Raw genomic sequence first — 11,391 nt, 5'->3', positions numbered from 1 at the left:
GGCAGACAGACCCAGACAGCTGTTGTCCAGTTATAGAGAGAGAGCAGAGTAGTCATCAGCCACGTGGTGAGTGGCTACCTATTGACACAGGATGCAGAGCATGCCCATCTCTGCAGAACACGGCTTAATAACATTGCTACAAAGGAAGGAAAGTATCTGATATCTCACCTTCAGAAACAACGCAAGGTATGCCTGGGCTAACTCAAAATCACGCTTTCTGTTCAGCATCATCCCGATCATTCTCAAAAAGCCCTGCATGACTTCTACCGACCCACCATCATCAGGAGACAGGTTTCGCAGCTCTGTTTCAATTCCTGATGGGCCTAATTCCTTCAGAAGGTTAAGAGCAGCTTCATCTGCATTATTGTAAAAAGAATCTAGTTATTTCTTACAATTAAAGAAAGCTAGGATCTTCCTTCATACCCCAAGCAATATATATATGTAAATGGTGCCAGACTTTCTGTGCATTGCATAATTTTTTCACATTATAGCATAATGAACCCAAGGTCAATGAAACAGTAAAAATTTCAATAGTAGTAAAATTACTAGAAGTCTTTAAAGTTTTGTACTGTCAGGAATTCAATCTTTGTTTCTGCTCTTAAAAAAGCCTAATGCTTCACTTCATTAACCACATGAATCAATTAGAAACAAAAAAGATTTAATATGAGGTCATACACTGCACTATTAGTAGTGGTTACTGCCAGGATAGGATGGGGTGGGTGGATTCCCTTTACTATCCCTGGGCTGTGAAGAAACATCAACAATACAGAAAGGCGTAAGGGGAGGACTCCTGACCCCATTCTATCAACCCCAAGGCTCCTCTAGACAACAACATTGCTGTTTACTCTGCATCCCATGAAAACACACTCAACACAACCAACTTCATCAGGGCCTTGCTACTGCAGTGGCAATGGTTATGTTTCAGCTTTTGAACCGTGACAAGTCTGATCAATCTTGTTTTATGTCCTTTAGCATATCTTAAACAATTGTGTGCATTCTTCATTCTGCAATAATCAGGAAGCCATCAGGACCATTCTCTGACTTTTGTCCACATGGACTTAAGTGATACTGGTATGAATCGCCAGCATTCCGACATCAAACAGAAGATGAGCCAAATTTCTTAGGAGAGTGATAGTTTTTAAAAAATGCTTATATTTACTATTAGCTACACAGTAATCTAAAAAGTTTAAATAGAACTAAATTACATATTTATTTTCTTTTTCTTTTAAAATTGCATATACAATCACCTAAATATCTATATAAATATAGGTATTACAATAAACACAAAATTATCTAAAACACCTGTCTTTGCTATATTAAGAACCACAGGACTAAGCAGATTCTCAAAAGAAAACAAGGAGCTTGAGGCCCCCGACGTAAACTGGAGATGAAAACTGAAAGGCACACGCTAAGCGGTCAGTAAGTTCTCCATCCCACAGCGCTGAGCTCCCATCCGGACGCGGGGGGCTCAGTACATTCACCTTTCCCATCGCCTCAACTCGGTACTGCTCAGTCACCGTAACTGATGCAGAGTAGAGCAAATTTTCAATATGTTTAGCTTTTATTTACTGTAAACTGTTCATTTTTTCTCTGTGATAAACTAAAATAAAAATGAAGAAACTTGTGGAAATATTTTATGTTAACTTACATTGATTATTTAGCAATCCTTCTTCAAGTTTCAGGTAGAAATTTGATTTCTGAGCCAAAATCCCAAGGTTTACCACTTTAGACTTAAATAAAAACAAATACACATTATTTAAAGACCATAAATATTACTCAAAATATAGCTTATAATTTAAAATGATTATTAATTTATTCTGTGGCACTGGGAGCTACAAAAAGTGACAGACACAGACACCCCACAAACTTAGAACACTGATCTGGCTCCTACCTGCTGGGAGTCCCCATTCTGCTCAGGCACGGCAAACCTGGGTACAAGTCCAGGAACTGTTGGGATGAAAAACGGTGCTGACTGGGGCACTTTGGGTGGTTCTTTTGGTTTATTCTTTTTCTGTGAAGAGAAAAATGAAGAGATAAAAAACTAGTAATGTTAACCCTATTAATAGTTTTGAATGTCTAGTATAAATGAAATTTAAAACAAACATCACAACGAAGAGTAGGAAGAAAAGCTTTCCACGCTAGAAGGTTGAGAAAGACCTATCTGACAATGCCTCAGCTATTCCTTCCCCCAGCCCCAGTGACAAGTGCAGCACAGGAGCACTAAGACAAGGTTCACCTTCACAAGATGAACTCAAGAGATACTCAGTATCTTTTAGCGAAAGAAAATATGAACAACTTAACAAAATGACTTGTCTCCAGAAGGAAACTCAGAAACAGAAGCACAGACAACCCCATTAGAAATACTTTGCTAAGATTTTGGAGAAATAGGACCCTAATTATTTCTTTTGTTTTTTGAGACAGAGTTTCTTTGTGTGACAACCAGCTATTCTAGAACTCATTCTGTATCCCAGGTTGGCCTTGAACTCAGAGATGGCCCTGCCTCAACCTGAGTGCTGGGATTAAAGGCATGTACTCCTACCACCCAGAGAACTTAATTCTTTTATTCTGTTAGGATTTTAACTTTTGTTTAGTACTTTTCGTTTGTTGTTTGTCTTATTTTTTGGAGACAGGATTTCTCTGTGTAGCCCTGTTGACCCTGGAACTAGCCCTGTAGACCAGGCTGATCTTGAACTCAGAGGTTCAAGTGCCTCTGCCTCCAGAGTGCTGGGATTAAAGATGTGCACCACCACTGTCTGGTTTATTTTCAGTTTTTAAATGTGGCAGCTAATTTACGTTTTAGTGGGAGGTATTTTGTTTTGTTGTTTGAGGTTTTTTTGTTTAGTACTTTTAAAAAGAAAATACTATTGCTATTTAATGATGTAGAATTCCACTGAAATTTCTGAATTTGTTTTATGTAAAATTTTTATTTATTTAAGTATGTGCATGTGTGTGTGTGTGTGTGTGTGGGGGGGGGGTTGTGCACTTGAGTACAGTGACCACAGGCAGAAAAGGATAACAGATGCCCCGAATGGAGTTACAGGTGGTTTTGAGTCACCCAATGTGGGTGCTGAGGACTAAACTCAGGTCCTCTGTAAAGCAGTACCAGCTCTTAACCATGGAGCCATCTCTCCAGGTAGAAAAATATTTCCTACAGCTGCCCTGTCCTCTGGGATAAATTGGCTCACTTGGTTTTAGACACAACTTATCATCATACATTCACGAACTCACCTGCTGACCCCGATAGAGTACAGAAAGCTCTGAAAGTCTACTTAGCAGCAGAAAGGATATGGAACAATAAAAGGTTAATTGTGTCTGAGTAGTAATAATAAAAACCCTAGTATAATTTTCTTAAACACAGCAGTAAGACACACATTTACAGACTGTGTCTGCTACATCATCCAAACACCTGCAGTGTGCTTACAGTGGACATAGAAAGGGGCCTCTGAGACAGCACCCATGAAACACCGTTTGATTAAACAGCAGTGCCTTGACTATCATTTTCCTCGACTCTCAAAGCAGGACATGCTCAGGGAGTAGACTGGTACACAGTACCAAGAAGACTACAACGTTACCTTGATAACATCAAGATTCAGAAGGTTTTTCCAGCGTGACTCAGGGAGAAGCGACAGAGTCACCAGTTGCTCACTCAGCTGCTGTGGAGACTCATACTCTATCATCTCATCGCTCGGCTCAGTCTGCTCTTCCAGCACCTCCACACCTGAAGACACATGTTCAGGGAAGACAATCAGAGAACCTAACTCAGTCCACATTCATTTCTATTTTACAACATTCAATCAATATAGCTTTGTAAACTCTTTTCACCTATTTTCTTTGCTCACTTCCCATTTTCTTTATTTCCTCCTATTAAGTATAATTCCCATCAGTAGACTTCAAATACTTTTACACTAGCATATTAATTTTTATCTTAAAGATATATCATCAGTTATAGCTTTATATAAATTGAAGTCATTCAACATATTTTAATCAGTTAAAAAAACTGAAAGCATTAAATTTTGATTTCTTTGCAGCAATAACCTAATAGATTATTAGGATATTATATTAATAGATTATTAGGTTAGAATAACAAAAGTTATTTTGTTATCCTGTGATTACCTTGGGTTTGGCAAGTCCCAGGAAGCATCACCACGGAAGGGACGTAATCTGGAGGAAGTGGTCGTAAGGAGACAACTGAATAGAGGGAAATATTCGACCTGAGCAAGCAAAAGCAGGCATTTTATAGTAGCAGCATCACTCAGAAACATCACCTCCAGAGAACCTGAATACTGGTAACGATCTCTAGCTTGAATTTGGCCAGAGACTACAATTATTAACTAGTTAACACCTCAAAGACAGACTATTAATTTGAAAATGTTATCATAAAAAAGCTGTATAAAGGGGCTGGAGAGATGGCTCAGTGGTTAAGTGCACTGGCTTCTCTTTCAGAGGTCCTGAGTTCCATTCCCAGCATGCATATGGTGGCTTACAGCCATCTATAGTCAGATCTGATGCTTTCTTCTGGCTTAAAGGTGTCCATACAATAGAGCACTCATATACATAAAATAAATTCTTAAATTTCAAACTTTCTGTCTTTTAAAAAATGTATAAAAACATTAATGGGGGCTGGAGACAGCACAGCAGTTAAGAGTACTGGTTGCTCTTCAGGAGGACTTGGATCAAGTCCAGCACCACCATGGTTGTTTTACAACTGCCTGGAACTCCAGTTCCAGCAGATCCATGCCCTCTCTGGCCTCTGTGGGCACTGCATGCATGCAGTGCATAGGCAAACATGCTGCCCAAGTACATAAACACATTAAATAAAATAAATGAAGTCTCTGATTTTTTGATACAGGATCTTACCATGCACCCTTGGCTAACTTGGAAACCATTATGTATAGAGCTGGTCTTGAACTCAGAGATCTGCCTGCCTCTAGTCTAGAGTGCTGGGATTAACACCTGCACAACCAGGCCCGATTCTCTGTTTTGAACACAGTACAGAAACTTGCTGACGAGAGACTAGCAGTTTTAGACAGCACTTTTATAAGATAAACTAACTTCCATATAGCATTTGACAAATATCAATATTTACTCAGAAAAAAAAAGCATGACAAAGAGAAAGATTGAGAAAGTCAGTTAAAATGAATATCCTAATTATATTCTTGGGGGGCTTAGACAGTCATCAGGTGGCCTTTTCTAAAATAGCAAAGTAGTAATATTTCTGCTATGCATTTGCAAAGCAGCCCTAGGTGAGTGTTCAGGATAGAAACACCTGTACCAAAGTAGGGGCAGATTTCCTTACACTTTTGATATGAATCTCAATGGAAAACAAAAGCTGGGAAGTCAGATCCAAAGTCTTATCAGCAGCCATACTCTATGGGGAAGCACCACAGGCCCCAATGGCTACTAATCGATTAAGAGCTCATGCTTCCCTGATTCCAGATGACACATTTTGCTTTTTAAGATGGCCAAAATGATAAATCAAATTACCTTTTCCCTTTAAACTTGGAACATATTTTATAATTAGAATTAGAAAAGAATGATAAGGTAGAATACCCATGTACTCCCAACACTCAACAAACCGAGACAGGAGGATTACAAGCTTAAGATCCGCATGCAATAAATACGCAAGTTTCAGGACAGCTAAAAGAATGGAGTGTATAAACTCAGGAAAGAAATAAAATTTTTCTAGTTGCATGTAATGAGACTCCATCTTAGGAAGAATTCTGCTCACATGTGTGCCTTACTTTATAAAGCATACTGAAATTCAGAAGCGATAGCAAAGGTCAGTGACAGAGGGTCAAGTCCTAATGGGAACTTCCTTTCCTAATCTCTGAAATTCACTATGTCCTTTAGCAAATAAAAGACAAATTTAATATCAGATAAAAATTATGTAACTTAGAATATGCTTGAACAAAGCTCTCTAAATTACCAAGCATCAGTAGTAGATTCCTGGTAGACTATTTAGTCTGCGTAACAGTTCCGCTGTATAAAAACAAACTAAATGGCAATTTTAACAAACACTGATTTTGACCACTGTCATTTTCTTGCCCCTCCCCAAAATAAAAGAGATGTATGAAAGAACTCACCATAGGTAAATTCCAAGGTGATCCACATGGGAAGTTGCTAGAAAGTCTCCAGTTGGGGACATAGTAACATTGAGAGGAGCCGAGTCCAACAAGAAGCAGTCGATAAGGCTACAAAAAGAAATTTAAGTATTTAACTTCTACTTGGAGTATTTTTTTTTTAAGGAGGGGTACTTTTTACTAAAAGAACAAGCAACAATAGCTGGAGGAAAAGTATTTTAATTTTTTACAGGTATCCTGATCTGAGTACTTGAGTGTAATCTTTACAATCCTGTGAGACACAAGCATCTTTATCTATAGATCAGAAAACCAAGTCTCAGTGAGATTTAAAAACCTGTTTAAGATAGAAAGCAACTGACCTAGATTTATGCCCAAGCAGACTGCACTTTTAACCGCACAATTACTGGTAAAACCGTAATTGTAATTAAAGATTTACAAGCAGTGTATGGGACACACCATAAGCACTGCAATTGTCCACGACAGCTCTTCAGGGAAGACATTAAGTGACAAACCCAAAATGAGTCAAAACAAAACAAAACACCTACAATTAGGAATTCTGGAAACTAACAAAGGTAAAAGTGTGTGTTCAAGATCATCACTGTTGGCCAATTTTCTGTTATAAGAAAAGAGAAGCAATAAGCAGTATGGCTTCTGATTAAATCTGCATGGGAAACTCACAAGAAACACTTGTGTTAGGGAACTTAAGACAAGAGAGCAAAGTATTCAGCCACTTCAAAGTCAGTGATGATTAGATGTCAAATTATTTATTTTAATTCATGTAACCTAAACAATTCAGAGCAGAAAATATTATCCCAGTATATAAACAAAATATTTCCTCATTTTGTCATTTCTCCTTTGTCTTGATGCATAGCAGAGGTTTAAGTATGTAGGGTTTTAATTAGTTCAGAGAATTAACTGCTTGAGCAAACTTGCTCTACTTGAGAATTCAATTTTGTCAATTCATTGTGCAACCTCATTTCTACAGCTGTGGTGTGTGGGTAGACTGACCTTCCACCATGTGAAAGCACCAAATTGAGGAAGGCAGTTTCCACAGACACAGCATATTTTCTCCGGTCACCTAAGCGCGTAAAACCTCAACGTGCAAGCCTAATCCCAGACCAAAGTCTCTAGCAATCCTAGAAACTGAGGAGTTCCTGGGATGTCATTCCTCCTGATGGACATTAGGAACAGTCCCATTCAGAGGGATCTAATTTGTTAACATCAGAACCTTGAATATAAGAAGTAACATTAAGTTATTTCTATTGCTCCAGAAAGCTGAGCTAGCATTAGTATGTTCTATTGCTGAAGAGATGGAATCACTTTCCACAGGAATCTTCACTAAGAACAAATGAATGGTTCTGCCTTAATAGAAATGGAAAAATAGTGTTGTCTTCCAATTTGTCTCATGGTAAAGTTCAACAGAACACAAAGCTGAGGAAGTAGACAAAACAAAATGCAAATTACTGCTAAAAAAAACCATTTTATGTTATTTCTGACTGCCTAAAGAGGTCAGCCTGAATGTCCAGTAGATGAGGAACCAGAATAAAACAAAGTAGTGGTGCCATCATTAGTTGACTGATGTAACTTTAGGGATTATGAATTGACTTACATTTGCAATCAGTGAGGCCAAAATGTGCTTTAAAGAGGACTAATTCGAGATGAACACAACTGCAGGGTACTGCATTCAAATAATTACTCATATATCACCTCACGTTTTTGGCTACATAACAAATACACTTTATTTTTAATTGAGGATACTTATTTTTACTTTATGTGTAGGAATGTTTTGACTGAATGTATAATATTTATTTCATATCATGAAGTGCCTGCCAGGTCAGAAGACAATGTTGCAGTCCTGGAACTGGAGTTACAAACAGTTGTAAATTACCACGTGGTTGCTAGGAACCAAAACTAGGTCCTCTCCAAGAACAGCAAGAGCTCTCAACTGCTCAGCTATCTCTCCAGCTGAGCATAGCTATTCTTCAAATACTTACCATGCTATATAAGTGATGCAAGTGTTTAATGAAGGAAGAACAAGGAACCTGCAAAGATTGCTGTTCTGGTATATTTTTAAAAGGGGGAATCTAAGCAAACGGTAGCTTCCCAGGGGTCTACAATAAGGCACTAACCCTTCTCTATTATGTGTCCTACAATAAGACAAAGACGACTGCCTGACCAGGGCTGGTATGAAAGGGCTCGCCCTGTGCCCATTGCCTTGCTCGTCCACTTACAGTATAACCCACCTTGAGCAAACTACTGAATCTCTTCAAGTCTCCTTTTCCTAACTTGTCCAACAGACCTAATAATAACAATAGTACCATGTTTATTAAGATACTAAAAAGTAGGAGTGTAAGAAGTACCCAATAACGATGCAAATGCCAGCTTAGTTGATACTAAACAGCATTTGCTGTTTGATATCACCTTTCAAGTTGTTTGTTCCACTTCAAATTTTAGACAAAGAATTTTTTTTTCCTTTTAATAAAAATATACCTTTGTCGAATTGGTGATTTCATTTTCTTGTAACAATTCAATGTCTTGTTTCTTGCTTCTGCATTAGCCTTAAATAGCTTTCCTCTAAAACATACATACTTAAAAAGTTGAAAACCTACTAGATTTAAATCTACTCAACTAAATAAAATTAAAAAAAAAAAAAGTCTGGCAAAAGGGCTTTAAATGCTACTTTTAGATCCTAGTTTTCCATTCCAAAGATAAACTTGCTACCAAAAAAGTCACCGTTCTTACTTTAATTCCAATTCTATGATACCTATTTTTGGAAAATTCCATCAGGCCAGGAGGTAATAGACTACCACTATTTCTAAGTATCTTCAGACTTCTTCAGTTCTCAAGATGAATCTAAATACATTTTGCTTCCCTCTGCAGCAAGTGAAAAAGTGACACACCTGTGGACAAAAGTCCCTAGTGATGACAGCTGGACTCACTCTAATCAGATGTAGATGCTGGAAGGTGGGTGTGCCTTCTGCCTATAGCAAAGTTACAGGGAAATGAGAAATATGGGTTTTTCCTTTCTAAAGGTCAGACTGCTTTCACATTTGAAGCTAACCAATTCCTGAGAATGTGCTGGATTAGCAGTGAGTTTCACTCATGATTTCTGACAGTGCCATTTTACTGAGAACAAGAGGGAAAAACAATATCCAGGAAAGCATGTTTTTTACCTTTTAATTAAATTCAGTATGAACAACAGCAAAAATCCTCAAAATAAAATTTGGGCTATATTTTAGAGTGCCAAGACCACATGGATATTCTCAAGATTTACACACACCACTTCTGTATCTCTATTCTTCAGGAATGACTAAGAGATTCGTGTTTACCTTGCTAATTTTTTTGTCATGCTACTGCCTGACACTTAAGAGATCAACAACACTCTATAAATAAAACAGTTCCTCTACATAGCAATAAGCAACAGGCAAAAGCCACATGTTCAGACAATGGCTGAGAAATCATCTGAGGGACTTAGCAATGAACTCACCACCCAGACGGAAGGTCCCAAGTCCTAACAGAGCAATCCATTGCAGCGCTTATCAGCCAGCGGCCATCAGGGCTGAATGTCTTTGAACAAAACAAATACACATATATAACGGATATAAATGTTAGCATGCATATACAGATACAAGTATATACATGAACACCTTAAAGCATATAAAACTTGAAAAGATTTTAGGCTTCATGAAATGATAAATGTGACTGTGCAAAATTTGGACTTTCAGTTTATACAAATAAAAATGTATTTCCTATATATCACTCCTCTGGGACTTATCTAAGTATTAGGTTTTTAAGTGAATCACAACAGACTTATAAAATTAACATTATACCAATATATACAGAACTATTTACTTACCCATTTATTTAAATAATCAATAAACATCATTATTAAAAGTAAATTTTAAAATTTATTCAAATAATCTGAGACTGTGGTTAGGAATATTCTGTAGTCTAATTTCAGCTGTAAAGATCTGTAAATAAAGCAATGTTGTTTCTTTGAAACTGTATCTACTCACCCAACTCTAGAAAATTTATGTAAATCACTATGATTCTGAAGATAATGATAATTCTGTTAAAACAATGTTAATAAACTGGGCAGTGGTGGCGCACGCCTTTAATCCCAGCATTCGGGAGGCAGAGGCAGGCGGATCTCTGTGAGTTTGAGGCCAGCCTGGTCTACAAGAGCTAGCTCCAGGACAGGCTCCAAAGCTGCAGATAAACCCTGTCTCGAAAAACTAAAAAAAAAAAAAAAATGTTAATAAAGAAATTCTACTTTTACTTTTAGCTTAAAATAAAGCAAAGCAAAACAAAACAACAAAAAACCTTTTCCTCTTAAGGAAACTTTTATTTCCAAGAATGAAAAAAAAATATTTTCAAAACACACTGAGGTAATGGAATCCTGATGATATGTTAAGAATCTGTTTATAGCTATAAAAAGATGGACAAGAGTTTCTCTTTTATGTAGTGTTGAGAGTCTTGTCTTAGAAATGAAAAGACTCTGAACAAAAAAATTGTAGGGTTTATGGAAGTAGATCACCCAAAAGTATATATATATCACAGGGATTATTTCTTATTAGCAAATGTTACCAGAGCAAACTCAATATTTATTCATAGGCTGCAGCAACATTACTTAAATTCAAGCTTCAGGGTACAGACAGCTCAATTTAGGGAGGGGTGGAGCAGACAGTACAGGGTGGGGAAAACTGGCTCTAGATAGGCTTGTGCTACAGAAGCTAACACATGCAATTAAAAAGAAGTACACACCTCCGAGTAGGAGAAACTACAAACACAAATGGGGAAGTAAAAGCTACAAGGGGAAGAAACAGGAAGAGCGAGCTGACAATGACAGACGTCTTTAAAATGCTACTTCATCATAACACCCCATCCCCATCCTGCTTCCATCCAGACACTGGCAAAACAAAATTTGCTGAAGCCTAATTTTGACAATCTCCAAGTTGCACAATATAATTCCCTCAACCAATTTCTCCTACTTTTAAAGGATAGCCTAAGGGACTGTCAATTCCGATCTGCTATAGGTGGCATGGCAGTTAACTACTAGGCTTTATCAGCAAGCAGTTACCATTTTCCCTCTTTTCAAATACTGGGTCTGCAACTAATACTAGATGATACCATACCCTCAAATCAGTTCTCAGTTAACAATTTTAAAGATTAGATTACTATTTATTATTAGATAAATTTTAGATGTATTTAAGTAAGATGTACTTTAAAAGCTGCTTGTGGCCAGGCAGTGGTAGAAGATGCCTTTAATCCCAGCACTTGGGAGGCAGAGGCAGGCAGATCTCTGTGAGTT

The 11,391-nt window shown here is 37.5% G+C and overlaps 1 protein-coding gene across 2 annotated transcripts in view; it reads right to left on the bottom strand.

The window, feature by feature from the left end:
* The window catches only part of Wdr36 (WD repeat domain 36), a 35,721-nt gene that overhangs the window by 3,580 nt on the left and 20,750 nt on the right, over positions 1 to 11,391 (bottom strand). The window contains exons 16-22 of one of the 2 annotated variants that reach the window (XM_005355888.2): positions 9,568 to 9,647; positions 6,084 to 6,191; positions 4,114 to 4,211; positions 3,573 to 3,718; positions 1,892 to 2,011; positions 1,649 to 1,730; positions 169 to 356 (exon numbers count right to left, since the gene is read on the bottom strand). In XM_005355888.2, coding sequence (XP_005355945.1) covers positions 169 to 356; positions 1,649 to 1,730; positions 1,892 to 2,011; positions 3,573 to 3,718; positions 4,114 to 4,211; positions 6,084 to 6,191; positions 9,568 to 9,647 — 822 coding nt within the window. Of the gene's footprint in view, positions 1 to 168; positions 357 to 1,648; positions 1,731 to 1,891; positions 2,012 to 3,572; positions 3,719 to 4,113; positions 4,212 to 6,083; positions 6,192 to 9,567; positions 9,648 to 11,391 lie in introns of those variants that run through there. The other variant, XM_026783584.1, reaches the window with a different exon arrangement.

The sequence above is a fragment of the Microtus ochrogaster genome, chromosome 18 (genome assembly GCF_000317375.1).
Source record: "Microtus ochrogaster isolate Prairie Vole_2 chromosome 18, MicOch1.0, whole genome shotgun sequence".
Taxonomy (NCBI): domain Eukaryota; kingdom Metazoa; phylum Chordata; class Mammalia; order Rodentia; family Cricetidae; genus Microtus; species Microtus ochrogaster.
The sequence above is the reverse complement of the archived record's forward strand: the minus strand, read 5'-3'. Positions and strand labels throughout refer to the sequence as shown.